This window comes from Melanotaenia boesemani, chromosome 18, assembly GCF_017639745.1.
Source record: "Melanotaenia boesemani isolate fMelBoe1 chromosome 18, fMelBoe1.pri, whole genome shotgun sequence".
In the NCBI taxonomy this organism is placed as follows: Eukaryota; Metazoa; Chordata; class Actinopteri; order Atheriniformes; family Melanotaeniidae; genus Melanotaenia; species Melanotaenia boesemani.
Genome location: NC_055699.1, coordinates 13,131,293 through 13,155,471, shown reverse-complemented (window position 1 = coordinate 13,155,471; position 24,179 = coordinate 13,131,293). Strand labels below are relative to the sequence as shown.

Below are 24,179 nucleotides of genomic sequence, written 5' to 3'. Positions count from 1 at the left end.
CAGAGGTCACGTGGGCTCCAACATGAGATACCTTTTCAACCAATAAGCATCAGAAGTCACACTATTTTTCCTCTGTCAGAATTATAAAAACTGAAGGAAACTGCTCATTATTTCCATGTAATGTCATGTACATGCATGTGTCTGCATTTCTGCCAAGGTATGTTATCAATATATTTTTTTTCTTTTGAGTTTTTTTTTTTTTTTTTTTTTTTTTTTTTTGCTTTACTTCTGGGCAGAATGTACAGCAGTTTGTGTTTACCTCACCCAGAGGATCTTACACTGCAATCCAAGCATTGATTTTCCTCCAACATGCTCAGCTCCGTATGTGTGACTAAGCCAGTTTTACTATCGGTAACACTGCTGTGAAAAAACAGAACAAGCATCAACATTTTACCTTCTTCCCCTCTGTCTTCACTGTGTGCAACCAATTGTGGATCAACATTCTGCCTCTGAATTGGATTATACTTAAATGTTTTGATGCAAACTCTGACCTGGATAGCCGTTTTCCCCTGACTTAAAACCCAGTTTTCTGGGTTCAGACATTAAATTTCTATTCCAAATAGATGGTATATCTAGGCTGTAAACAATATATTTAATCAAGTGAATTAAATGCATTCTCATGTGCATTAACAATAACATCAGTTCATTATTATCAAAGGCTTTTTCTACTTTCAAAGACCATCACGACAGCACAGTTGGATAAATAAATTTGTTAACTCTATATATATATATATATATATATATATATATAATGCCCAGCTTGCATGAATTATTAAGACACCAACAGTTAGCCATATCCAGAATAGTTAAAGCTAAACATTACATTTTTTGTGATGCAAATGATGCAGATTATAAAGTATGACAGTTTCAGTCATTTTAGTGCAATGCATCTGTAATCACACTGTGAAAATGAGAGTATACATATTGAGTATTCTGCATATTTCCACACAAAACTAACAATTTCTGCACATATTTTAATAATACAGCATAAAAAGATTGCAAGTATGTTTTCACACCAGTAAAATTTGTTTAGTATAAAACATGGATTGTGAAGTCTGTATGAAAAGTGAAAGCCAAAGGAATTTATCAAGAAAAGACATGATTTATAAAAGATCATGGATGGACAGCACCCACAAAGAGAGTTGTGATCAGTAATCCACTTGAGAGTATTTGGCCTTACCCCATTACTGATGCTTGGAAATAGTTTTTGAAGTCAAGCTCAAGGTGTTTTCTGTGGTGAAGGTCTGCAGAGGCTTTCCACATTTTATACCAGCATGACCTGTCCAGTGGATGTACATGGTACCAGTCACACGTGTTTGGAATCTGGCTGCAGCGCTGCCTCAGCAGTAGGTCACACCGGGTGCTTCCTCCATAAAAAGCGGTTTTCTCCGGCGCTTATCTCCTAATCACTGCAATTACCACTACAGCACTTGTTTGTTTGTTTGCTAGACTTGTGCATTAGTGTGTTTAGATCCCGCTGACCAGTGTAAACATGTCAGGTGGGTGTCTGGGGAGGGACACTGCAGCTAGAGGGGATGCTGACTGCAGATGTGGGATCTGAGGTCCATCATCATCATTTTTATTTTTATCTCTTTGTTTATATTAGACTGGACAGTGTAGAGGAGGTTGGGACACAAGAGAGAAAAGAGGGGACACAGTTCCATGGACAGTGTATGTAGTAAACACCTTAACCATTATCTTGTCCATCATCATCAACATCATCATCTGAACCACAGGGAAATTGCTACACCAAGTCATCTGTCAACCCTTGCATATGAATCCAATATTCTACACCAAACATGTCTCTTGAGGGTATTGTAGTGTTGAAATGATTCTCAATTTTTGTACACCACTTCCACAGTGTACATTCTTTTCCTTTACTACAAATGCTTGTATTTTGTTTTTAAAATTTTACCCTAAATATCAAACACTAAATCAGTCTTTTTCTCTCTTTGTGCCTGAGTTTTTATCTGCAATGGAGTCTTGTGATATCATGTTCCTTTGCTGCTGCACTTGTCCTGCTCAACCTGTGACATCAGCCCTGGTCCATTCAGTATTTGAGAAGAGGCGAGCATGTAGACAAACGTGCTCTCCTGTGCTCCCTGTCACCTCTTACCCAGAGTCACATCTCCACGCATAATCTAATTATCCCATTTGATGAGAAACGGGGCTCCTCCACCACTGCCGCTGCTCTGACTCCCACCGTCATCTCCAGCCCCAGCAGGTTGATGCAGGGCTTCTCTCCCTCTCATCATTACTGCAGGAGATACCTGGCTAATTATAGCCCCACACTGCTGTAATAGAGAGGGCTTGGGTGGAGGAGACATTGCTGGGAAAGAAGGCTATGGAAGGTAGAGGATGTGCAAGATAACTCTTCATGTGTAAATACAACATTTTTTTTACTCTTTTTTTCATATTTGAAATTTGATCTTAATTTTTTTTCTTCTTTGAAATATTTCAATATTATCTGCAAGAGAAACACATTTAAAAATATTTGTCATTGCACAATGTGAGATGCAACATATGATGTAAATGTCTAAAGGAGACTAGCTTATTATTCTTTTTGGTCCAAGGAGGTGGTGCTAATATTAGCTTTAGCATTTCTATATTATGTTTAGCCAAGATTGACCTTGATCTGCAAACTGTAGGTGAGCTCCATGGCAGGTTCAACACACACACACACACACACACACATACACACATACATACAGTACTGTAGTGCACATGACCTCTCTGACCCAGCATGTCTACCTTCCATCATCTCCAGTTATTTTTTGCCCTCCCATCACTGTAATGGTTCCCTGCAAAGCCTCCTTGGGTTTATGCAGCATCATTCACAAACAACATGCACTCCCCCTTCTTGTCCTTCCCCTCACTCATCCTCTTGTCCTTTCATTCTATTGAAGTCCTTGATTCACATATATTTCACAGAAGAGCTCCTATATGTCAGTGCAGCAGCCAGAGAGACAAAGCCAGGTCTGAATTAATTACCTATTATTTAGAGTAGATGGCTGCAGATGATACATGTGTACTTGTGTGTTTGCATGTGTGTGTTTTGCCTGTAAATGGCAAAAATGACACACATAAGTGCATATATGTGTTTGTACATACAACACACCCCTCTGCATGATGTTTGTGTGGCCAAAAAAAGACATCAACTAAAAAAAATTTAATTTAAAACCATTGATGTTGATTGTTTCACTCAGTCCATAAAAAGTGTTAATGATGGTAACTGTAATTATGGGTTATAGTTTTTCCTGCATTTACTTGCAGCTTTATTTAGGCTGCCCACATGTTCATTTAAATCTCACCAACAAGAATTAAACTATTGTGCATTTCATTTATTTATTTGAGACAAAAATGTATCTTAATCATCTTTCACATGACTAAAATGCTTATTTATGTTTTTTTTAGTGCAGGTATAGACTCCTGATTATTTATCTTTCATTCAACAGAGCAACCTGAATCTAACCCATATGAATTGGGTTCTTTTTTTATTTTTGATAGATAGAATTTAAAGAGTATTTCCTTCAATTCTAATAGAAACAGGCTCATTTGACAGCAATCATAAGATGGAATGTCTTGTTGTGTGTGCATGGTAAAGCAATGATGAATGCACGGTGAATCAGAGATATATGTTACAGTGTACTCAGTGACACAGGAAGAAGTGTAACCACAGAGGGAGAGCAGCATGGGGGGAGGGGGCTTGTTGGTTTATTTATTTATTTTATTCACACTGTAAATTAAACACTCTCAGTGCTAACATGTATCAGAAGCAAGTGTGTGAATAACAGTGTAAATCCACACTATAGTGCAATCTTTCATGCTTTGTTCTGCGGCTGCTGTAATGTGCATGAAATAATCTGTATGTTTATTCTCCACCAACACACTCAGCAGGAATCTGTGAATATAGTCAGCATGTGTGACACTAAGTTTGCAATACCACAGATGGGGACCCACTAATTTACTCATTATAGAGATTTAATATGGGGAGAATACTGCTGCAATGATCAGATATAACTACAGAGCATCATCATTCAGCATGGTTAAGTTTGTCTTTCAGTTTGAGCCTGATTCATGCTCACTTCCATCCGCTCTTTGGTACATTATACTAGAAAAATTAAATAAGTCCTTTATTATTTGCACAGACTCATTATTTTCATGCACAGGCATGGCTCGATCATTTCTTCAGCAGCAGCAAATGGAGCCTTTTCACATGATGGTTAGTCCTCTGTTGGCTCCCTGGTGAGCTAAAACTCCCTTTTTTTCAGCTATGAGGAGTTAACATTGCTTCAGGCCTTTTATGGTATGATGGGAAAGAGAGCAGGTTGGCTTCATATGAATAGAGATTTATTTACTAATTGAACTAGTTTAAAAAGAAGTCTGTTCTTCTATTATCTTATTGTGTTAAGTTCAAGCAGAGTATTGAATAATGCTCAGCAGATATATTACAGCAGGAATTCTGCAAATCTGTTTTATCCAATCAAAGTAAAAATCTTACAATGGCTTAGTATTATTTAATAAGGTATTTTTGTTGAATATTTCATTTTAACTATCTAATTAGTACATAGCATACATCATGCATTTTGTGTCGCCTTTATAAAAACCCATTAGGAGGCATTAAATCTTTATTTTCTCTGCTCAGGATTTAAGTAAGCTATGGCAGGTGGGGACCAAACACCTTTGAGTTTTAGGTTGTAACCATGAGGCCCTCTGCTGGCAACTAGTGTCAGTGGTCCACACATGCATCACAAATCCAGCTTCCACTGTTTATATTGCAAGTCTAAAGTTCGGGGGTTTATTTATTCATGTATCAGTCATAATGGTTTGGGCAAGTGACATAAGATAATAGTTTTATTTCAATATTATCCTCTTGTGATATCATAATTGTCATCCTACACTGCTGAATGAATGTAGAGGGAACACTGAGATACATGTGGGTTGCTCCTGAAATTAGCTATATCATGTGTCTTTCACTCTAATTATATTTGGTTAAAAATAACACAATAGATTTATAGTGACACAATTTAGAAATTAATATCACCACAAAATGAGAGAAAAGAAGATTCTGATTAACCTTTTGGGTTAACCTCTGAGTTGCCTGCTTCTCTATCTGCTATTACATTTGAGACTGACTGTTCATGCTAACTCATTTTCATTCACGTCATCTTTTTTAGCTGAACACAAACACAGTATCTCCCTCACCCACCTGCAGTGTAAAAACTGTGCACCTTTGATCTGGTCTTGCTTGTGGTCTGTATCTCTCCTGAAGCAGAAAACCATTACATACACTTTGTGTCCAGATGCACTTGTCATGCAAAGGCGAGCTCAGATCTCATGTAATCAAAGGTGTGGGAGATGCCTCCAGAATCTGTATTAATATTCATGATAGTAGGAGCTGCCCTATGATGTAATTGCAGAACAGCGAAGGTCAGTGCCTTTGCTAGCCTGTGCACAATATCAAAGCCCAGATGTACACACACCACTTAAGTTTGGTTATGATAATCTCCACGCATTTTGAAGACGGAGGATAACTGTGCTGATAGTGGTGTGTAAAAAGATGAAATCTGCTGTTAATTGTGTTATCGGCCAGACTTTTTATGCTCCCAGGGGTCGGATCTCACATTACAATGATGCACTCTCATGTTCTCTCCCTGGACACACATCACAGTGGGCCTTTCATCCACGGAGCAAAGCTGTTCACAAGCTTCCCATCCGCCCATGTGGTCTTATTCTCAAGGCTCTGCTGGTTCTGAATATAATGGATGTTCCTTTTATTCATATTCCAGCTCTGGCCCTGATTTGGCCCCAAGGATTTTTTCCAATATCAAAGCAAAGTATCCAAATGTTTAATGATAAAAAAAAAAAACATTTTCCTAAATATGGACCCTTTCCTGTATTATAAAACGTATAATGCCTCTTTATAAGTGAAATCCAGCATGTTTGTCTTTGTTGTTATTGAATGTGCTGACTTGATGTTGTTCCAGTTATTCTTTCTGTGTTGTTCTTGTTTTGTTTTGGGTCCTGTGAGTCCCTCTCTGCTGCAGCTGATTGATAGAACCAGGGCAGAAAACAGCTCCTATCACTTAGCTGTGACTGCTATCAGACCCAGTTCTGTCACTGCATATGACTCTACTTTAAAGCAAAGCAATATGTACCACAGTCTTTAAAATGGAATCAAAGTTGGTGAAATATAAGTTAAAAAGAAATTCTAGTAAAAAGGTCTGCTGTGATGTTGAACTGATTCACAGCTGTTTATTTTCCTAAATAAACATTTATGTCTCCATGCTTGTTTGCTCAAAATAGAAGTGCTGATGCATATAAGGTTGTTTACCAGTTTTATTTTCGCAGTGCTCCCTTAGCAAGCAAATTTTTGCTCTTTTACACAGTATATTTAATTAAGAGTTTAGATTAAAAAAAAATCACGATTGCAACTGTAAGATACTATATAACAATATACTTTAATATTGGCAGAGGAAATACTACTCAGCATGTATGGATTATAAAACAGCTGTTTCCTGAACACAGTATTGTAAGTAGATCACCCCTTTCTCTTTCCACTTAACAGCAAAGCATCCATAAAGGCCTCAGAACGTCCTCCTCCAAGAACACATGACTGCATGATGTATGTGCATGCAATCGGCTACAGTCTAGAATTGCGTCCCCAGTGATCATGAGAGGAACTGCAGTAGAAGGGTAAAATTGCTTTCATGATAGTTGCATTGTAAAAGCAAAAAATAATATATATCAGTTTCTAACACTGACCAAGAAATTTTTATGTCAGATTGTAACCAAATTATGCCACTGTCTAAAGCCAACCATAAAATGGCAACACTGATGTGTGCACCTTATATGAGGTGTGTATTTTCCTCATGCCATTTGCAGAGGCAATATTTTAGAAGGTATTATGAGTCATATCTAAAAGAATGAACAAACAACAGACATGACCATTCCATCTGAAGGTTTTGTTGACCAACCCAAACTTGGCATTTGATTCTTTCCTGTACTTTGCAATTCAGTTTGTTTTTGTTGTTTTGTGTTTTTTTTCCAACTGTATTTTTTTTATGTTTTGGTTAAATTAGTTTACAGCTTGTCATAAACCTTCATCCCTTCATATGTGTTTCAAGTGTCATTTTGATCATCCAACATGTCTTTGTAGCCATTGTGTTTTATTTTGTGGTATTTATGGTTGTTTTGTGTCTCAATTTTGTAATTTCATAGTATTGTTCTTAGACCTAGTTTTGGCTGTTTTTTTTTTTGTTTGTTTTTTTTATCTCTACTATTTTTTGTTAGATTTTTACGTCTCTGTCGGTCATTTTGTGTCTCATATTGGTAATTTTTGCATCTTGTTGTGAGTAATTGCATCTAATGTCTGCAAATTTGAAATACACTGCAGTTGTTTTACATGTTTTTTTATTAACAATTATTAACAACAAGACCCCCTGATGAGCCCCTTTACTCCTTAAACTCCTGGGCCTCTCTGCCCTTTAGGCACATTCATTTAGCTGTCCATGCTAATCAGTGAGAATTTATGCATTCAGCATATATTTCTAGATCAAAGTGGTGGATACACAAATACAAATTACCTATCAACCCACCTTAAAAGCACGTGAGTTCCAAGATGAAGAGTTTGAAAGTGTGAGTAGGTAACCAGATTTGTGGGAAATCCCCCTGAATTAACAGCATAGTGGTACATTTCCTGTACAGTACAATCTAAGAAGATTTCCATGAGCTCCTGTCAGTCCTAATAACCACAATGGTCTTGTAGAGAGCTCCCCCAGGGCTGTTTGACCATGCCAGCAAAGGGAGGGGGTGATGTTCACAGGGATGGGGGTCGGTAGGTTTGAGCTGATGGCTCTCAGACTGTCTCAACTCATTTAGCTCTTTTGCACACGGCCAGTACATCTCTCGTGTGTAAGTATAGAAGTTAGGTTCACGTTGCTGTTTATAGTGGTGGATGGAGACAGTGAGTGCACAGAAGCAAAGAACTGGGTAAGATGTGTGAGGACAAAAGACACAAAAAAAACATGCATCAATACTCGAGACTTGCCTAGAGGAACTCAGAAGGAAAATGGTGCCTCAATGCTGAGATCAGCAGAGGCAAAGCAAATTCTACAGAGAACGATGAAGCACAAAAGGTGGGTGAGAGGAAGATAGAAAGGGAGGGGCAAGAAGGAGAGTATGGAGGGAGAGGGGATAAGAATGGGGGTACAGTGCTTGTAATCGGATCATTGGCTACAGTGTGTTGAGTCGATGTGATCAATAGGAGCTGCACATGAAGCAGAGAGCCTTAATGGCCCTTAATCTCCATCAGGGCTGAACAGGAGGGTGGAAGAAGAAGAAGTCACAGGAGCCTGCATCACATTACACACTCAACCTGCATCACCTTGCACAGTGTCATGCCTTCCGATTTTCTCCTATGCTACAGATATATATGTATATATACTGCTGACCAGGGACTCCCCAGACTCCAGGCCTCAGCAGCTGGCATGTCATATTTCATTCCTTGCCACCTTTTCATTTCATTTCAAATGCATTACATTTCAGACCTTTCCATTCTATGCTACCCCCTGTGATGCAAAGCCTTGGTGTGAACGGCGTCCTTGCACAGGGCATATTCCAACCTTTAAATTCAATAAGCAGTGTGCATGTAGCCTGTGTGCCATCATCTGCTCAGTACCAGAGCACGGTCCTTTCATGAAGTATAGATACAGTACCAAACCCTGGTATGCAGTGCTTTCTCCCATTCCTTCTGTTCATACATTTAACTCATCTGCTCCATGGATGACAGATTCACATTCATAACACCTGGGTCTGGCATACAAAAACCAGCAGTGAAGCATAATGAAGGTACAGATATTAATGCATAAGACACCAGAGCAGCAGTCTTCACACTGTCTATCTTATTCTAGCGTTCTTTTCTTGCCTTTGTCTTTACTACGCCTTCCATCTTGTTCTTTTTATTTCACACACTGCACTCACTTGTCCATGAATTAAAGAATGCACTGACAATAAACTGAAACCCGAGAGCACAGATAGGAACAGTGTATGACCTGCTGTAGTGTGAAATGAATGGTAATGGTCAAATAAGTTCAGATCATGTCAGATGAGAGCTCTTTGAAGTCTGTGCAAAGTACTGCTCTGTTCATTCAAATGCATTTTTGTTTATTTTTCCAATTTCGTAGCAACATGAACCCACTCTCCAACTGAATATAAAATGCCATAAACCACAATCATTTCATCCATTTTAGGAATTGCATTTATCTTAAGAGCAGCAACATACACAAGCACTGTTTTTACATTGATCCTTTTTCGTAGTTCCACTCATGTGGACACACAAATAAAACATTTGTTATCCAAAGGGCAGCAGTAACGTTTGATAGTTTGTTTGTTTTTTTAACTGCGAAAATTTAAACAGATTAACAGCCCCAAATAACTCCCTGATGCATTGAAAGCTGTCTGCATGCATTTCATAAAAATTTCATTTGTTCTACCAGACAAAGTTGTGAAAGGTTCTGATGATTGTTGACTAACAAACACTGCATTGCAGTACACATAAATAACTCTTATAGTTGCAAGATAATAAAAGCAATTAAAGATTAGAGTCATTTTAGATGCTTTGGTGTGCTTTAGGTGTTTGTGATTTGTTAAAGTTAAAAATTATTAAAATTACATGTCCGCCTCTTACTTTGAATAATCTATATCTATGTACAAATATCTTTTGTTTTAAAAGTTATGCTACTAGTTACATGACACAGATCAAATGCTCCCCTGTAAGACTACTGTCAGTATGCGATGCAGGCTACGGATTTCCACACCACACTGGTCAAAGCTTCACTTACACCCTTTTCCACAAAAAATGTTTTGACTTGTTAAGCCAGAAAAACAGTGGCACTGTCTCCCTTACCTTAGCTCAGTTCTTTCAGTTGTTAAGTCACAGATGTGTGACAATCTGTGCAATATGCTCCTTCTGTGTTTTTCTGTGTTTGACAAGTTGCAATGTCTGCTATAAACAGGTTTGAGTCGGTCAGAAAAGACTTCTCTAATGTCAAACTCCAAGCACATATCAACCTGTTGAGTTAAAGCCAATTATGAAGGAAAACTAAAATGATCCAAAATGTGTGTGAGAGTAGGAATGTATGAAAATATAGGTTTAAATTTGTTTCTTTTTATGAAGGCTATCTCCCTGTGTCTTACCTATTGGAATAAGATAATAACACTAACACCAAAATGTACTCTTTGAGCCAATTTCTTGCTGTAACTACAGGTCTTATTAAAAGAAAAATATATGCGTGTTATTTCTAATATAAAACCAACCACATATATTCAGATCAAAATGTAATTTCCTTAATAATTATTTGCCCTTTTCAATACCTGCATTAACAGAATTACCAAAAATATTAGAATGCAAATCTTTCAGTTCTGTTTCATTGTGTGCAGAACAATGCGGTCTGCTCAGATTGGATCTACATCATATCAGTGAGTTTCAGCAAATGTTCAGCTTCTACTTTCAGTTCACAGATAATGATATAACCATGGCAACAAAGACACCTTGGGAAACAGCAGTAAGAATACCTAAACATTGTTGTCAATCAAAGCCACTCTTCCTCACATGGGGAATAAAACTCTGCTGATTACCTCATTTGGCTTGCTGAGTAGCACTTTGAAACTTTGGGCTAACTTTGAATATCAGCTGACAGATCTGTTATATTCACTGCTGATGCAATTCCATTACTCCACCTTTTACTGGTAGCAACAATCATATACAGAGATTAATTTCAAGACCCTCTGAGCAACAGCATGTCAGTTAACATAGTCATCAATAGATAGAAGTTCTGTGAGGGCTTATTGAGTGGCATGGCCCAGAGTGTGAAAACCTTCTAAACATCGAGGAAGTGCCAACCCTGAGACTTACGCTAACCTTGCCTTGAGCCATGTGTTGATGAGTCTTGAGTGTGACTGAAACTTCAAAGGCATTTCAGCTCTGTAAGTAGAGGATGCTTTTTCTCTCATCTTCACTCAACAGTCTCTTTCCAGGAAGACATTTTGATGGTTTAGGGGGGGGAAGAAAAAGTTAACTTAGCACTGCTTTGGAAGAGCTTAGACCACTGTTGATAGAGGCAAATGAACTGCACGGTGACATTAAAGTCATTAACCTTTAATTCTTAAATGTTAAGAGAAACATAACACTCCAGTGAAATTTACAGTAGAATAAAAAGGTTGGGCCTGCAGTGCTTACAATAGCTACTCATTAAACAGTAAAGAGAACCCTTGTTATTTTGCTGCACTTTTTGTCACTTTAAGGCACAGGGTAAAATCAGAGGTCTCTAATTAAATCACAATTTTGCACAATTGAGAATTTGTACATCACAGCAGCATCACACACAACCAGTAATTTGAAAGCACTATGAAGCAAATAAATAGCACGTTTCCAGCTTAGTTTGTCTGTTGTGTTCACAGGTGAATGCAGGCAGGAAAGAGTGTGGCCTTTTCAAAGGCAGCCTGCAAAAACCTGACAGATGCACAAATTAGCACAGAGGAGAGAACTTCCAATCGAAAGCCTCCAATGTTATAATTACAGCTCTTTCTTCCTCCTTAACACACTTAAAGGAGGATTTCTCTCACTCCCAGCTTGCATCCTCTTTCTATCCTCTCCACCTCTCACTGCACAGCTTGGCGAGCTGGCATTTAATTGCTCCAAAAAGCTGTGAAAGCACAACAAGTGCTTCTCGTCCTGTATTAATCATGTCCATGTGAGTTGGAGGGCTTGAGAAGAAAGGGGGCTTTGCAACTTACAGGAAAAGGTTTGTAGTATGCCTTCAGAGCGCAGTGAAATGCATTTCAAATAACATGATATGATGGTGCACTCTAGTGGCGAGACGGGGTATTAAAAAGTATTTCTGTAGAGAATAAAACTAAAGTGCATTCACACTTAATAATTGTTTTCAGGAGCCACTTATTGGATGTTTAGTTTATATTTTTGCACAGCCTTTGCGACGATTGATGGAATCATAAATAACAGGCACAGTCTAACTAGAATACATAATGTCTGTGTGTGAGCTCGATATGCATGAATGCATTTTAGGAATACCAACATATATTGTACTAGACATTATATCATCCAGTAATCTGGTGTAATTTCTGAATATGTAGAACATCTGTAAACCCTGTTTTTATTCATTATTTTACCATTATATATATATATGTGTGTGTGTGTGTGTGTGTGTGTGTGTGTGTGTGTGTGTGTGTGTGTGTGTGTGTGTGTGTGTGTGTGTGTGTGTGTGTGTGTGTGTGTGTGTGGAAACAACCTGCTTTAAGCAATCAGATATTGAACTGCAACAAACACTTCAGTTTGAGAATTTATATGACTTGACTGAAAAACAATGAAGAGGTCAATTTCTTATGTGCCATCAAATATACAGACAGGTGACAAGTTAAAGGGAAAGCCTGAACTGCTGACCCCTACAAGGAGGGAATCTGGTGTCTCTGTTGAGCATGCATGGTTTGAGTCCACTTGTCTTCTTCCTGAATGAAGAACGCCCCAAATCCATGGAAAGTGACTGGGTATCTGAATTGTTTCATGAACATTAAATGACTTTACAGTGATTAGATACAACTAAAAGAATACAAGAGATTTTGGACCAACATCTTGGACATCACATGAATTAAGTTTTGAGTGAATCACCCAGAAGAGCTTTTGAAGACTGACTGCCAACTACTGAAGCTGTTTTGGTTAGTCTTACTGTTTGGTCAGTCTGACTAATGCTGGGCTTACACCAGGAGACTTTGAAAGAATTTGCAAGAGACTCTAGAAAACTACCAGCTCACACCAGCTCACATCTAGAGAAAAATGTTTGGAGTTTTAAGTCTCAGCCTAGTCTCAGACTGAGATTTGACAATGACTGTGAATCACTATTTACAAGACTACAACTAGATTCTTTCAGCATTTTGTGTGATATGTCGGACAGTTGGTATGGAACAGGGCTGATCTGCCCACAGCAAAGCAAGCAAGGGGAGAGTTTTCCTCCAGGGAATTACAAATCATTATAAAGTGTGTCTTTGCATCTCTAACAGGTGTTACACTAACTCAACATCTGGAGGGATGAATGAGTTTTCTGTTCTTCTCTCATTTGTTAGATCATTATACTGTAACATATAAATGATCCACAGCAGACATTTACTACTTAATAACCATCCGCTCCTCTTTCTGGATGGTCCACCGACAACGTTTCATCGCTGCTTCTTGTTCGTCTTTTTTTTTTTTATTTTATTTTTTTTTTTGGCCGTTTTTGCCAAATACCTGCTGAGAGGTGCAGGAGTCTCATTGACAGTTACAGGAATCATTTGATTGCAGTGATTGCCCCAAAAGGTTGTGCTACAAAATATTAAGTTAAGGGTACCATCATTTTTGTCCAGACCTGTTTCATGAGTTTTTTTTAAATAATTCTGTTGAAGCATGGTTGAAAAGCAATGTCTGACTTTCATTGGTTAAATTTCAAAGAATTTTTATTTATTACTTTTGTCAGATTCAAGTTATTTCTGTGACCATTGTGAGTTTTTTTTTTTTCATTAGCCGAAGGGTACCAACAATTTTGTCCATGTGTGTATGTTGCTGTATTTTCTTCTCTTAGAAGCCACAGCCCTTGATGACTTAGCTAAGTATGAATGTGAAGTTGTAGTTTACATGCAGTAAACAGTATTTACTACATTTAAAGAGGTGAGCTTGAATTAAATTCCTTATTAAATGTTTATTTAATTTTATTGTTTTTTTTTTGCAAGGGGGAAAAGATTCTGGTATTTTCCTCTAAAATAAATTACTTTAAGTTGTTTTCTATCATTTCCAGCCACTGAAAGTCAGCCATTGTAAACGTATGTTTTTTAAACTGAACTTGAAACAAAACTTGTGTTCTGTAAGGTGAAAACAAGCCATGTGATTAACCAAGTTAATATACACCTCAAGGTTAAATCAAAGTACAATTTTAGGTTGGTACACTGTATGAGCCATTCTCTATTTCTGTACAATTTGTGCATCAGAAACACCCTGTTTAACTACATTGTCACCGTGGATGGCACTACCATGTCCTCCAAAAGTGATCTTCGCTATAAACTAGCATTATAATAAATTAAATGTTGTTCAAATAAAGAATGCATGGTAACAAAATAAGTCTACCACAAAACATCTACTGCTCTACCTTATACAGAATTAAATGGAATTGCTTTGAGTTTGTGGCAGATTTCCCATCACCTGAATGTTTCTCAAACCCTCCCTATTCCATCTTTGCACCATGACATGAAGGTGTCCCTCACTGGCTGTGCAGTAACCATTCATAGTGAGAGCATCACTTCATTTCTTTCAGCCCAGCCTGAGTCTACCATCATGTTTGTGGAGCTGAATCTAAAAGTCATCAAACCAGACAAGCCTATTTCAGTAATTGACAGTTCAGTGTTTGTCTATCCTAACCGAACTCACTACAAAGGTTTAGCTTTGATGAGAAAATATGTTGCATGTAGAGGTTGTAGCTTTCACTAAAGTACAAACCCAGCAGTGCAAGGATTATAACTAATTTGTCAAATATTTACTCAAGTTTTTGTTGAAAGTGTATTGCTTACAATATACTGCATGACATTACCATTATATATGTGACTGTTCCCGACTGAGAACATTTTAATCTGAATGAATAAAACTGAACTTTGCTGAGCAGCTGAAATGAGTAAAAAAAAAAGTATACATGTGCAGTTTCTTTTCAACACTGTTGTGTACTATTCATTGTCATTATTGTACACCTTTACTATTTATATTATACAGTTTATGTCAGCATTATAGTGAAGCTATATGAGGGAGCTCCTGTTATCTTGTTTATTCTGAGGCACTTGTGCAAATTTAAAATAGGACCTGCTTAGGCTGCACATGTTTTTCTAACTGAACGGTGATAACCAATAAATTATACAGGTAAAGGTTTGTGTAAGGAAATTAATAAAAATAAAAAAAATAAAAAAACACACACACACACAAAAAAAAAACAACAGTCGTGCTAAACATGAGTCATTTTTATTTAGCTAAGTGAGTTACCAAGAGGAGAAAACTGTCACATCCTTGAGGATGATGGTTCGCCTTTTGGGGAGAAATCTCAGTCACGTCAATTTGGTGGGGTGATGGCGAGGTTCTCCCAAAGGTGAAAAGAAAAGTTGTTGAGGACAGACAGTCAGATTGAGCCTGAGGTATGATTTCAGTAAATCAGAGCAAAGACAGTCACCAGCAGGGCCAGTGGAGGGCACCGCTGGTTCTATCAGAGCAGCAGGTTTCTCCTCAGAAAAATGCACTTCAAAATGACAGAATCACGAGAGTAGAGAAGGGGAGAAAAAAAAAACAAAAAAAAACAAAGATGTGCACAAGTTGGTGGTCACCAGCCTGCTACATAATTATAATCTTTTTGTACACTGAAACAGATGCAAAAAAGCAAAAAGGAAATAGGTAGGAGGATAAATCTTATGAATGGCATGATTGTGGCCGTTTCCCAATTATTCCGTCCCACCTGTCAATCATCCACAGCCTGTCTGGAATGATCAGACGGCTGAATACAGATTCAAGTACAACATTAATTTATCTATATTTCATTCTGTTCAGGGCTTGATGAAGCTCAGAGATATCCCAAACATGTGAACCATGAAAAAAAAAATTACAAATAAGCTCAGTGAACTTTTCTGACTACGCAGGTTAATCAGTTAGTTGCTCATAAACTAAATCAAAGAGAGTTAGAGAGTTAAGGGTATTGGCAGAGACCGTTAAGAAAGGACTGAAAGTGCTTTAAAGACTGTTTTAAAGTGGGTTATGCTCTTTTTCTTGTGAGACAGGAACACGGGGTTTGATGTACCAGTCAGCAAATATAGATGAGTCCACCTATTATTATGTTCAAGTGTTCAGATACATTGTCATCTTCAGCAGACAGATTGTGAGAGCCTTTCCTCCTTGTGGTTAGGCAAATTTGATTTACGGTCCAACCTCATTAGTGTTGCAGTTCTAGTAGAGCTTGCTTGAAGGTTACTGTTTATTTCTACTGCGCTCCTAGCAGGAGAGAGAAAACACAGAGATAATCAGTGGATGGAACAAGAGAGATAAAAAATCTTACAGCAGCTTGAAATGCAACACTGCATTCATTTCAGATAAATGTGCATTCAATACATTCAGTTCAAATAATACAAGATGCATTCCTGTGATTAATGAAGCTGGGATTATGCAATGACACAGCAAGGAATTCTGGGAAACTGTAAAAATGTGACATCCTTACATGTAACACTTGAACTTTGAGTCCTAACAGCCTATAGGAAGACTTCTGATGTAATCACAATGTCTAACATGATAACGTATTTACAAAAGCACTCAATATATTCAATTAGGAATGTATCAAATGACTACTTCATAACTCCTAAATACATTGTGTTCACTTTAAAGTTCCAGTGTGCAACATTTAAAGTTATCTATTGGCATGCAATGTAATATATTTAATAATTGGTTTTCATTAGAGGAGAACTGCATTATTATTAAAGTAATTGTTTGTTTGTTTGTTTTTACCAATTCAGAATGAGCAGCTGCACAACAAAAACATGCAGGACTCAAGCCCTCAAGGACCAGGATTCCCTACCCCTTGTTTAGAGGTGAGAGATTCAATCAGTTGCAATTTGCAAATTGTGCCACTAGATGTCACAAAATCACACACTTGATCTTTACATCATAAAATAAACTGGAAATTCTCAGTCTGGTAAGTTTGTTTTTGAAAACCTGCTTGACTAAATAAAACTGGTTGTGTGTAGAGAATGCCTGTTATATGTGTTTTACGTCATTCTAGGATCCGTTTCATACGATATCATAGATAATTAACAATATATCCATGACCTGTTAAATGTGAAGTCATTAGAAGTGTAAGTATAATTGTAAGTCATAACATTAAAGTTCCTGACAGGAAAGTGCATAAAATTGCTACTCTAGTTTCTGTGAAATATTACACTGGGAAACGTTGGGTCCTGGCATTCATCTGGATGTTACTTGGACACATACCAGCCACCTAACTAAGCACACCCCTTCCATGGGAACAGCACCAGTCTACCCCCAGCAACACCACAAAATCTGTTTAAGAAGAGCTCTGGGAACATATCCTAAGTCTATGACACAGCGTCCAAAGTCCAAATAGCTATCCAAATGCACTGGAAGAGGCCTAATGCATGAAGACCCTAACCTGCAACCCAAAGGACCCAAAGGTCTGCTGTCAACATCCTGGTGCCCCCCCAAAAAACCTTTAGTTTTGCCTCCACCTTTGCAAATAGCTTTATTGCAAATTTTGGCTTTATGTGTTCTGTGGGAAAGTATTGGTTTGCAACACTGGTCTCTGTAACAAACATTGAGCATGATATCAAAATGCCACATGACATTGTGTAATTAAGCACAAGATAGTTTAAAAAGACACTATAACCAGTCCTGTAGAGATAAAGGTAATGGTTAATTATTTGCAGAATAACAGACTGCAAAAAAAAATGTAACCCTCATGAACTGCTGTCTTTAAGATAAGGTTTCTTAGATGAAAAACAAGATGATTTGCATATCTTGTTGCTGGGTAGACAGTTATGTACATTTCAAGTGTAGTATATATGAAAAACAAATGCATTACTAAAGATAATAATACTTACAGCTTTTTCTATTTAGATTCAAAAGCAGTACAGCAAGCAACAGTATGCTCAGTAAGAAAAACGGAGAAATGAGTTTAGAGGTCCCAAGGAATGCACTAACCAAATATTCAGCTATGTTTATTCTGGCATGAGACTGCAGTCACTACATTGGCTTGTAAGTCTCAGTGAACAACAAAACAAGGCAGGCATATTCAACAAAGCATGAGTATTTGCAATGCCCCAGCAATGTCAACTACTCAGGTGTGTTATAGATAACAAAAAGAAGAATACTGAGCTGTCAGCAAGATATGAAAGCACATATAACATCCATTTTAAAAAAAAAAAAAAAAAAAAGCAATCACAAAATCAAATACACCACATAAAAATAAAAAAACCCAGGGATCTCTGTGGATGGATGCTGAATGGTGGACTCTTTTCCACAATAACTGGAACAGTGTCCTCATTGAGGGTTTCCATGTCAGTGCTCTGGGAAAACCACTGAGACGCAGGCCCCAAGAGTAACTCTATCCCCTATGAGGCCCTCACAGAATTCAGTCTATACAAGACATGGGGGTCAAATCAATTTAAATGACTAAAGTTAAAATGTAACCTGACAAACAATCCAATCTTAAAAGAATGATGTAATAACACTCCCTTTCTGGTGCAAAAAGTCCCCATAAAAACATTTAAGACAGACATTTTTTAATAAGCAAAAATCTAACCAGTACAGAAAAGTTTAATTATTATAGTTAATCAAGCAGAAAGAAGGTGTAACTCTAATTGTCCCATTAGCTGCACTAATGAAATCCTGTTGTCACATCTAGATTCAAAATAACTTTACAAAGAAAGAATGTTGTATTCTGTAGGTAGCTGTGCTGGTTTGACACCTCTCAAAGTTGGGGAAGGGCAGACCAAACAAAGACAACAATTAACCTTGTCAGGCAAAGGAGGGTGAGGCCTCAGCCCAGCCAATCCTGTCATGTAGGGGGTCAGAGCTACAAAAGCAGCACGTTGCGAAGCCTGCACAGTACAGGATGAAACTGGCTTTATACTGGCAGGTTGTTTTCAGAAGCCTGAAAACACTGACTTGAAATATTTATGAGAAAGTAACCCAGTGCATATTAACAAGGTCAGCAACATCAACAGCACACCAGCAGTTTGGGGATGGGGAAAAAAGAGGGAGTGGGTCATGTGGGTTTTCTTGATGACATTAGCATACTGGTGTATCTAAGAATGGATGCAGTAAAATGGTATCAGTGGTACCAGGCTGTGCTCTTTGGCTCCTCTTTCTCTACAGCATCCCACAGTTTTTTTGCTGCTTAGGCTAACATTTGTTGTACATCACTGTTATTACCACTGCAACATATTCTAGCTCCATCATGCAAAGGCAAATTTTAACATGCATTTTTCTTATGTATTTTACTGGGAAACATTTTTTTTTAAAAATCTACCTCTGCCAACTGTGCTGAGGCACACCGCAGCCAGTTTGTATGCAGAAGGCTTATGTTGTTAAAGGCTAATAAAGCATGAGGAGCCTGTGGAGAGCAGAGAGGCTCGGTGTTCAAAGGCAGATCAGAGCTTACATCTGCCTTTGTCTGAAAGAGGGAATGCCAGGAATGTGGCCTATTTCAGGAAACCCCAGACCCATCCAACTCCACTTGGGAAACTCATTCAAATCTTAACACTATAAAAAAGCTGATGATGACTGAGGATTTCCTGAAACTGCTTATGACTAAAGGTAGCATGTCAATCTGCTGACTGGCCTCAACGAACTTCCATTTACCACACACATGACGTTACAACCTCAGGGCAGGTGGAACAAGATCAGCTGAGTACAGTCTGGCAACAGCTTGCAAGTGACTCAGAGAAACTTAGCTTACCTTTAAATTTAAGGGAAACTCAACTAAACTGTGTAACACAAAGTATTTACTTACAAAATACTTCTTTGTATGTGTATTTATCTCACCTTCCTCAGAGTCTCCTCCTCTTCCTGACGTTTCTCATAATGTGCAAAGTCATCAAAGATTGAGGTGGTATGCTTGTAAGTGGCGATAACTTTAAGCACTTGTTTGGCCTTCTCCAGAGGCACTTCCTGAGTGTCCCTGGAGTTGGTCACTGGCTTGTTGTCATTGTTCTCCAGCCGGATGTGACGCAACTGGTTGTTGGGCACGTCTTTGATGAAAATCCACTTCACCTCAAACTTGCCCTTCCATTTGTCCTGAGACCAGACACCCGCATAGGCATTGTAGTCCACAGGTGAGCGCATCTCGGCTACGCCACAGAAGTGCCCACTGCCGTTGACACTGAACAAGAGGTACAATGGCCCCTTATTGCCCATTGAGCGATAAGCACTATCCAGGCGCTTGTTGCCATGTTCTGTACTGCACCAGATAGAGTACTTGATTGAGCGGTGGATGTCATCTTCTGAATAGCTCTTGATAATGAAAACACGTCCGTTTTTCAAGTTCCAGTCAAAGTCTTTGGGGTTGTAGTTGTTGAGGGCACGGAGTTTCTCCAGCACAGGGTGCACTTCTCCAGAGCAAGGGGAGGCACTCAGTGGGACAGAGCCACCCAGACCAAAGCCATCACCCCGGTTCCTGGGAGCCACCCAACGGTTGGGGGGCGGGCCAGGCTGCGGGGGTTGTTGCTGATGGAGAGGCTGTGGGGGACCAGGTTGGGAAGAAAGATGCAGGTGTGGATGGCCAGGCGGCAGAGGATGTGGGTGTTGGGGGGACTGGAGAGACTGGAGTTGGAAGGGCTGGGGTTGATGCTGGGGTTGGTGTGGAGGTTGATGGGATAAGGGGTTCTGAAGTAAGGGTTGGGGCTGAGCTAAGAGAGGCTGCTGCACCAAAGGTTGAGGGGGCATCATAGTTTGAGCTAATGGGGGCTTGTTGAGAGAGCCCTTATCGTCCCAAGTACCAATGTTCATATTGTGCTTTATGGGGGGTGGGGGGATTGCGATACCTCCTCCCATCCCCATGTTGGCTTTGGGTTTGACCTTGGGCTGAGGCTTGGCCGGTTTCTTGGCAATTGCTGCCCAGGAGGCAGGTTTAGGTGCAGACGAGCTGACAGACGGAGGAAGATTATTGGCTGCCATACTGCTCATACCTGCTGTACCTCCTAAGGGTGAACCCACGGTTTTGGTAACAGCTGCCACCATGTCTGTACCCAGTTTTAGCCCTGTCATACCCTGCTCAATGCTACTCAGCATCGGGACCTTACTGAGCTGAGTGTCACTTCCAAAGCCCGCCTGTCCATCTGCAATAGCCCGACCCAGCGAGCTGGGGGCGTAGCCATAGCTGTTACTGTAGACTGAGCTCTGCGTTGACTGACCCTGAGAGACACTGGTGCCCCAGGTAGAAAAGTCTGCATTACCAGGAAAGAAGTTAAAGCCATGCTGGCCAAGGAAGGGAGGGGTGTTGCCCAGGGCACCTGGCTGGCTGAAAACACCGTCAGGGATAAAGTGTGGTTCGCCATTGCTCATCTGTCCATAGGTAGTTAGGTAGGGCATAGGTGGGTCTCCAGCTGTGGACCAGGCAGCTTCTCCCAGAGAATAAGGGAAACCAATGGATGGAGCATAGTAGCTGGGCATGTAGGGATCAGACATTGGTGGATAGCTGTTACTCTGTATGGCAAAGAAAGACATGTAATGTATTTTACAAAACCGAAACAAACATTTGATAATTTTTAAAAAAGCAACAATCAAACTGGAGAGACTAGAATTATCTAACACCTAACATATATACATATACATAGGCTTGTAAGGTACATATAAATACCTGTCAAGAATTATTTAAGTTGACTGTGATTACTTTGCACAATAGTAAACCCTTTTCACACACCACTACTGCAACAGATGTATGAAACAAAAATGTCATATTTTCATCGCTATTTCCACGTCATTTTCTACCGCTAGTTCCCCTTTCATCCAGTCTTGTGTTTTGTTTGGAGGTTTTTTTTTTTCCCTAAGAATTTTCTGTTTGTGAGGACACTGTTTTTAATATCTGAATAACCACGTGAAAACAAACAGTAAATAATGTCATAGACTGACAAGTTCAAACAACATCACAGCACTGCTGTGGGCAACAAAGTTCCTGTCAATAAAGTTATAAGACTAGAATTTACCTCTCTTCCAAATAAAAAAGTTTTTTAACTGTATTGAATGTCTTTTTGTTCACACCACAAACACATCTATATTATGTCTGCCTAGGGACATTTGCTATGCCTCAAAATTGAATCACAATTGCCTCTCATGCCAGCTTTTCTGACAATTAACCTCACACCACCCAAATAATATTACATAGAATATAACATAGAACATTATAACTAACTCTGTAACAAAACGTCAGTCTCAAATGTGCTGTAACCACTGATCTGCAACTAATAGTTTCATAAAATGAACATATAAAGATAATTAAAATAGTAAATCAGTTATTTATATAACACTTTACTGTCAACTCAAACATAATGATTGTAACAATCTCTGTCATAAGCTGAATAGTAGCAACAAATAGCAAGTAACACAATCAGTCTTAATAGATCATACTATACATATTTACAATACATTACCTGATTTGTCTGGCCGCTTAGATAAGGCTCAAAATCATCATCATTCACACCATCTTTTTGATGCATTGATCCGTTTTGCACTACATATGTAAAAAAAAAAACAGGTTAAATAAATAAGTAATGGTGTGTACAGGGTACAACTGCCAAATATTTAACAGGCAAGATTTCAACTGTTCACACTTTGGCCCACACAGTAGATATGTGGTGTTGTGTCAACAATGCTGCAGGCTGCAGTTTGGGCTACAGTTTACAAACACCATTTGTATATGAAGGTACTTTGACAGCGTATTAGCTTAAAACAGCGTATGTGCCGCACTCGTGACTTGTGTACCATTTACAAATCACAGTCAAAGCCTTACCTTTATTTCCTTGTCCTTTAGGTCTCTGAAATACCGGACAGGAAAAAGAGACGAGACAGTTATCTGAATGTAACAGGAAACAAGAAACACACTGACAGAGCAGGCTGTATCATGCACGGATAAATACCACAGTCATGTAACCCTCAGCCCGGATGTTAACATTTACAGGTTGCTTCGTCTTATTAACCGGATGTCAATCGCTCTGACAACCAGTAAACGGTGCCGCATTGGCAGCCGGCTACAGCCGGGTTGGCAGTGTACTCGGCCTACGTTTCAGCTAATAGCTATCACATATCAAAGACTTTGAAGCCTGTTTGATCTGACATGCCAAACCAGATCAAACTGTTGTCTGCAAAGTTTCATCTCGCCGCAAAGCTAACATATAGAACCGTTCACCTCTCAGTACACGAACCTGATCGACTGTGGTCGCAGACATCCTCCAGGAACCGAAACTGATTGCTGTTTGTGAGACTGTCCACGGCTTCCCCCCTGACTGTCTCTGTACTTCTGCGCTTTCCTGGTTCGTCTCTGCTTGTCCAGTCACTCTGTAAACGTTACAAGGCGGCGTTTTCCTGCTGTTCTTAGACCTGACGACGACCTGCCTCTTCTGGCTGCTACAGACGAAGACTTTGTGTCCGTGGACAAGGCGTCAATTATTGCGTCCGTTCCTGCCACAAATGATCTACAGTCAGTGTGAAACTGCCTAATGCCTTACTGGAATATCCCTTACCATATTCCACAATGGCGGATAGGCTTTTTACTCCTGCTTCCGTTCCGTCCTGCTGCTCAGTGACCTTCCGCCTATGACGCTCTGAGTCATGTTACAAACTAACACTTCACATGACAGTCACAAACGCACAACAAGTTCTCGGCTACTTTATTATATTATTAATAAAATTATATTTTAGCCTCTAAAATAGCCAGATCCCAAGCTATCTGACAGCGAAATAACAGCTGACTGGAGAGCTTCTTAGCTTAGCCACTGGCTGCCAACCAACCCGATGAACAGACGCCTGAATCACCATGTAGATACTGTAGCCCAAAATAACACACAAAATGAAGTCCTGGACAGACTGTAGGACATCAGACCCCTGGGAATAGACATGAAGCGTGTCAACACCCCTGTTACAGAGAAATACACACCTCAACCTTGCTGACAGAGTTGTATTTGTAGTCATTTTATTTTACTAAATGCATTTTTCAACCAATTACAGAGCTTCTCAATGTTGTTTTTTTTTTAATATATTTTTACATTTTGTTTTGTTTCTTATTTTTTGTAATTTTATTTATTTATTTTATTCATTATCTTTTTGAGTGTGTCCTAAGATCAGGCAGTAACTAATTACAAATAAAAGGGGTTATTAGTCGGAATATAAAAAAATAAATAAATAACCACTATCCTCAGTGCTTGTATTTGGAAGGAATAACTGTCAACATTGTTTAGCTGCAACAAATATTTAGCTGCAGTCTATACAATTATGTGTTTTGGATCTAAGCAGAGAGAAAATACTGCAACATTTGGTTTCTTTTTCATTGCAATAGTAAAATAGTCTGTTGCTACAAGTGTTGCAGTTTCCCCTATATTTTATTGTA

General features: G+C 38.9%; 1 protein-coding gene across 2 annotated transcripts; it reads right to left on the bottom strand.

Annotated features, from left to right (window-relative positions):
- Window positions 1–15,033: 15,033 nt before the first annotated feature.
- On the bottom strand, window positions 15,034–23,569 carry ythdf3 (YTH N(6)-methyladenosine RNA binding protein 3). 2 transcript variants are annotated; one of them, XM_041967804.1, is made up of 5 exons: window positions 22,999–23,569; window positions 22,587–22,611; window positions 22,228–22,307; window positions 19,625–21,283; window positions 15,034–16,063 (listed from the first exon to the last, which is right to left on the bottom strand). In XM_041967804.1, exons 1-5 carry the CDS (start codon window positions 23,020–23,022, stop codon window positions 16,040–16,042), a joined length of 1,812 nt encoding a protein of 603 aa, XP_041823738.1. In that variant the 5' UTR covers window positions 23,023–23,569; the 3' UTR covers window positions 15,034–16,039. The 2 variants fall into 2 exon arrangements, with proteins under 2 accessions (XP_041823738.1, XP_041823739.1); XM_041967805.1 differs by having other exon boundaries at window positions 22,587–22,649; window positions 22,999–23,140.
- Window positions 23,570–24,179: the final 610 nt, after the last annotated feature.